Source organism: Leptonychotes weddellii, chromosome 6 (genome assembly GCF_054177405.1).
Source record: "Leptonychotes weddellii isolate Sample4059 chromosome 6, ASM5417740v2, whole genome shotgun sequence".
NCBI classification, from domain to species: Eukaryota; Metazoa; Chordata; class Mammalia; order Carnivora; family Phocidae; genus Leptonychotes; species Leptonychotes weddellii.
This window is the reverse complement of record NC_138374.1, coordinates 66,214,098-66,220,064: the sequence shown is the minus strand read 5'-3', so window position 1 is coordinate 66,220,064 and position 5,967 is coordinate 66,214,098. Positions and strand designations below refer to the sequence as shown.

The 5,967-nt window shown below is 52.5% G+C and overlaps 1 protein-coding gene across 2 annotated transcripts in view; it reads left to right on the top strand.

Moving 5' to 3' along the window:
• Nucleotides 1-997: 997 nt before the first annotated feature.
• The window catches only part of NID1 (nidogen 1), a 78,837-nt gene continuing 73,867 nt past the window's right edge, over nucleotides 998-5,967 (top strand). The window contains exon 1 of one of the 2 annotated variants that reach the window (XM_031016756.2): nucleotides 998-1,341. In XM_031016756.2, the coding sequence (XP_030872616.1) occupies nucleotides 1,117-1,341 (225 nt within the window). In that variant the 5' untranslated portion in view covers nucleotides 998-1,116. The remainder of the gene's footprint in view (nucleotides 1,342-5,967) is intronic. The other variant, XM_006746081.3, reaches the window with a different exon arrangement.

Sequence of the window (5,967 nt, the reverse complement as noted above, 5' to 3'; positions counted from 1 at the left end):
GGTCATCCTCCCTGACTTCAAAAGGCAGCCCGATTTTGCAGTCCTGCAGGCTCAAAACCTTACACCCAATTCTAACTTCTCTCCCTAACCCCCATATCAAAATCATAATCAGGTCTCATTCCTTCTTTCATTGTAATTCTTCTCAATTTCCACCTTTTCCTTTCTCAGTGCCCCCTACCCCTGTTTTTCCTTTCGGCAGCCCTCTGATGACCTCCCAAATGTCAAATTAATGATCAACCCATTACTTGGGACACCACTTACATGACTTATCTCCCTTTGTCAGGAATTCTCAATAGTTGTTCTCTGAGTGTTAGAGCGAGTTCAAATTCCTGGGTTTGGTATTAAGGCTTTCCTTCCAATAGCCGTTTTCCAAATTCTCAACTGGGGGTGGTGCCTTGAATCCACGCACAGCTCCACTTTCCAGAACGTCCCTCCCCCATCCTTCCGATGAAATCCCATCCCTTCCAGAAGACCTGGTTTGATTCCCACATCCCCCAGGAAGCTCTCATTGGCCGATTATTCCAGCCCTAATATCCTTTATCACTTGGGGACCCCGCCCCACCTAACACCGAATTATCTTATACACTCGTGACTTTGTCTCGGAGGGTGGGACCCCAGCACCTACCCCCTCTTTCTACCATAGTCTGACCCAGTGAGTCCGACCTCCGGACGCCGCCAAGCAGCACTGGGATCGACTGTGTTCCTGAATCCAGAGCATTTCCACGTAGCCCGCCCTTCGCCTTAACCCTGAGCCGAGGACCATGGTGCAAAGTCCCACGCTCTGCTCTTCCATGGCAACCGGGTTGGTTTCGGGAATCGCCGCCACGAGCGCCCATGACCCCGCGGGGGTCGAGGGCGACGTCGCCAGAACCGCAGGGGGATTCGGTGGCGCCCCTCGCCCTCCCCCTCGCGGCCATTGGGCAGCCTGGGCGGCGCGCCCTGTGGACGGGGCGGGGCCCTCCCCATCTCCCCTCGTTCTCCTCCCCTATTTCCCGGGGTGGGAACGTCGGGAGGCGGGAGGCGTGGAGGGGCTGCTGAGGGGCGTCCGGTTACGTCTCCGCCTTCCTCAGCCTGGTCCGCCGAGCCGCTAGGTTTGCGGGACAGCAGTTCGGGAACATGTTGGCCGCGATGCGCCGGAGCGGGGCTGCATGGACGCGGGCGCTGCTGCTGCAGCTGCTGCTGGCGGGGCCCGGGGGTTGCCTGAGCCGCCAGGAGCTCTTCCCCTTCGGCCCGGGACACGGGGACCTGGAGCTGGAGGCTGGGGACGACCGCGTCTCCCCAGCCCTGGAGCTGAGGCAGGCGCTCCGCTTCTTCGACAAATCCGACATCGACTCGGTCTACGTGAGTGCGACCCCCGGGGCAGGCGGTGGAGGCTGTCGGGGAGGAGGGCGTGGGGGCCGAGCCGGCGTCGGAAGGAAGGCCAGGGCTGGCGGGGGCGCCTGCGGGGCTGGCCGGACGTGGGCGTCGTGGGCGGGCACCCGGACCTGCCGGCCACGGGGGCGCGGGGCGCGGCGCGGGGTCTCTTGGACCCCGCGGGCTCCCCGCCTCCGCACGGCCCGCCGACGTCTCCGCGCCGCCTGGCCACTGTTGTCAGAGGAGCACGCGGGTCTGCGGAGCTCGCCTGGTCTGCGCCGCCCCGCTCGCGCCCTGCGGGACCCGGGGAACCCCGGCATCCCGGGATCCCGGGACCCCGGGCGGAGTTTCCTCTCCGGCAGCTGTGGGCGGCATTGCCGCCGGGAAGTCGGTCCGCGTCTCGCTATTGTCCTGTGCCTTTGGGGACGGGACCCGGTCCGGTAGGAACCAGACGCGGGCGCGGAGCCTCGGCAGGGCAAAGGCCAGAGCTGGGTCCCAGGCGGCGCACGGGCCCTGGGACTTGCGTGGGTGCCGGGGCAGGAAAAGACCGCCGGAGCCGGCCTCTGCCTGGGCAATTTAGCCGACAGCCTGCAGTTGTGTGTCGACTCCGGATGTGTCTTGGCAGTGAGTCTGCTCTCCAGTTGATTGAGCTCGTTTCAGTCCAGAGTTTCGGGCTGGGAAAGCAGGACGACCCGGAGATCCAATTTCCTGTAGCAGAGCACTGTCACCATGGGGGGCCCCCACTGGGAAGCGGGCCCAGGTGGCCTTTAGCTCTCTGGAGCCTTCTCAGAATTGGCCGGGCCTGGGGACGCTGTCAACTTGGTAAAGTCCTTTCGTGCCGCCGCCTTCCCCAGCCGCGCACCATGTGGATTTCATATAAAGCTGTGCGCATTCCAGAAGTGGGGCGGGCGGGGGGGTGGTGGGGACAACACAAACAGCGGCTGGAGCCTGTCCTGCCTGTGAAATGGCTGTGTTCATCGTCTGGCCAGGGCAGACGCGCCTTGGACAACACCCACGTGCAGATCGCCAGCTTTGCTTGAAAAGAATGAGTCCTTAAAGTCTCTACCAACGAGAGAGTGTTGCCCTTGTGAGTTGGCTGCCCTAACCTCCGTGGCAGTCTCGTGAAGCCTGTAAGACCCCTTCTTAGGATAATATTCTTAATTACGTAAGTTAAAATCTGCAGGATTGCCCAGGAAATCAATTATGTTGAAATCCAGATAAAAATATTGAGAAGTGTCTGAAGTAGTAATATATGTGCTTATTTTGTTTAAAGATTTTATTTATTTATTTGAGAAAGAGTGAGCAAGAGAGCGAGCGAGCAGGAGCAGAGGGGGAGCAGAGAGAGAAGCAGTCTACCCCCGCTGAGCAGGGAGCCTGATGCAGGACTCGATGCCAGGACTCCGGGATCATGACTAAGCCCAAGGCAGACCCTTAACCAACTGTGCCACCCAGGCGCCCCGTATGTGCTTATTTTTAACTATATTAAATAGTAAGGTGTAACACTGTGTCCAGTGGGCGGGGGGGGGGGGTCAGATAATTACTGAATTTTCAAGATCGTCTGGACAGTAAACTATATTTGAAGACACCTGCCGTGACTAAAACGTGTCATGAGAATATCTGTGACTTCTATTTGTGGCGAGGTCATAAAGAGTTACTGCTATGCTTTGTTGCCTGCATTCATAATGGAAGGAAATGCTAAATACCAGTTAGGGGTTATTGAAAATAAAAATAAAATTTCATTTTTCCCTCTTAACAGACCCACTGATTTCTGTTGTTAAATTTGTACCTCCTCCCCTCCTTTATTTGTGGCATCAGACTAACCACATTACATTCTAAAAACCTAGAAAACATGCTAAAAAAAAGGGAATTCAGTCAAACCAGGTCCACATGGGTTTAATCTGCATTTCAATGAGAAGGAATTCCAGAGCTCTATTGGATGTTCTATCTGCCACCGTTGGGGTCCCAGGAAGCTGAGTGTGAAATGGAGATCGGCAGGCAGGTTATTTCATGGGGGGAGGAGGGGTGAGCGCCTCATATCCTCACCTATGGAAGGGAGGGAGGTGCAGAAAGACTGAGCAGGGGCTGATGCTGAGTGGTCCCAGCAAAGGTCTCAGCCAGCCCCTGAGAGCCCTGAACAGGGATGGCTTTCCCGAGCTGTCTCAAGTCTGTGTGAGAGGGCGGGGCCTCTGTGCCTTCACAGTGATCAGTCCATCAGTCCTTGGATAAGGGCTGCCCTGGAAGGAAGTGTGGCCCTGGGCGAGGCAATCTTCAAAGAGGGCTGACAGGGGAGGGCTGCACTCCCAGGAGTCAAGGGGGATCCAGTGTGTGATGGCCCCCCAGTGAAGAGGTGAATTGACGGGGATGTGCTCATGAGCTAGGTGGTCTGTACTTTCCTGGGCACCTGGCTGAGAGAATGGAAAACAATTATTGGGTGAGTATATCTCCGTGTGTCAGGGACTTGCTAGTTTTAGGTTATTTAATCCTCAAAACAGCCAGCCCTTTTTTTCAGATGAAGAGATAATAATAAACACTGGTCCCAGAATGCCAAAATCCTACCAGATGTTTCTACCTAAATGCCTATCTGGTCACTTGAGGTTCCACGTGGCAAAGTGAGAAGTCCTCACGTCCCTCTTCCCTTCAGCTACTTTCACTTCCACTTGCTTTTCCTTGCTAGTGGTACCTTGTGAGGGTTCTTACACTGCCCTGAGGCTGCCTTACGCTGTCCCTTTATTCACTTATTCTGCAAATACTTAACAAGTATTTGCTATGTGCCAGGCACTATTTTAGGCACTTAAAATACAAGTGAACAAAACAAAGAATCCTATCCTCAAGTAGTTTACATTCTAGCAAGGGAGTGGGACCAAGAAAATAAACGGCAAACATCATAAAGTAAATTATATAGTATTTTAGTAGGTGATATACTACAAATGTCAGGGGTCTGGGATTGAATAGGCAGTTGGATAGGAGTCTAGAATTTAGAAGAGAAGCCTAGGCTCTAGGTGAGAGATGCAACAAGGAGTCCTGGAAGCCAAGTGAGGAAAGTATATCAAGGAAGAGGGAGTGAACTGCCATGTTAAATGGGCCCAAAAGGTGAGGACTGAGAGTTGCCCATTGGCTTGAATAATGTGGTGCTCAGTTCCCCATTACACCTTCACGTTCATGGTAGTCCCTCCCATCTGTATCTTTCTTGTCATGTTGGCAATGACACTTTCCAACTGTGTTCAGCTTCTTTAGTGCCCTCCCCCCATCCTGACTTCAGAAGACCACGGACTCTCTGGCCTGAGTTGAGGGCCTCAGCCTACAGTTCTAGCTTCATTTCCAGCTTTGCCTTAACCCTTCTCAGAGAGAAAATTATGCCTTACTTTGGCCCTTTGCTCATTCTTTTATTCTTCCACTTTGTCCCCCTTTTACCTCTCAGATTCTCTCCCATTCTTTCAGAGTCAACACAAGCCCTTCCTCCTACCTAACTGACTGGTACCAACAGACTGCTTTCATCTCTCAGTCTTTAGAACTCTCTGAACTCCAGTACTATCTGATTTGGAGCTCATTACATTGACAGATGTTCACATATCTTCATTTTATCTGTTCACCTGGAGTATCAGTAGGTAATGTAGACAGAGGGAGGTCTCTGGAGCCCAATACGTGTGTCCTTGAATCTCCTTTCTGCCACTTACTTGTTGTGGATCTTGGGTAAGTTATCCAACCTCTGAAAGTCTTGGTTTGTTCGTCTGTGAAACAGAGGCATTATTGCCTTTCTCGTGGAGTTGTGAACATCCTTGAATTAATGTATTTAAACAGCTTATGTGGTAATGTGCTCTTAAACGGTGGGCTTTCTTCATTGAGAACTGAGATTGTGTCTTTTTTAAAAAAGCCAAAACCTTTATTCTCTACTTTATTCTTGTAATACTTTGGTGCTATGTTTTTGATGTAACTTTTGAGAAAGATATTTCATATGTAACAGGCTAATGCTGGCTCTGTCAGAGGCATCTACAAAAATATGCCTCTTGTACTTTTACACATAATGTACAAAACCATAAAATCTGTCAAGGGGAAAACTCCCTGGAATTAAAAAGATATATTTTTTAAAGGTTTTATTTATTTATTTGAGAGAGAGAGACAACAAGTAGGTGGGAGGGGCAGAGGGAGAGGGAGAAGCTGAGCAGAGAGCCCTGAGCAGGGAGCCTGACATGGGGCTGGATCCGAGGACCCTGGAATCATAACCTGAGCCAAAGGCAGATGGTTAACCGACTGAGCCATCCAGGCACCCCCCCCACCGCCGCCTTTTTTAAAGATTTTATTTATTTGAGAGAGAGAGAGAGAGCATAAGCGGGGGCGGGGAAGGGGCAGAAGGAGAGGGACAAGCAGACTCCCCACGGAGCAGGGAGCAGGGAGACACAAGGCTCCATCCCAGGGTCCTGGGATCATGACCTGAGCCGAAGGCAGAGGCTTAACCGAATGAGCCACCCAGGCGCCCCAACTCCCTGAAATTTCTTAATGTATTGGAAAGTACAGCAAGGCAAGAGAAAGCATTCCGTACAAATAGTGTTTCAGCTTTCTGGCCATACACTGTGTTCTTAGTGTAACTGGAGTGCAACTTATCTATATAAACACAAC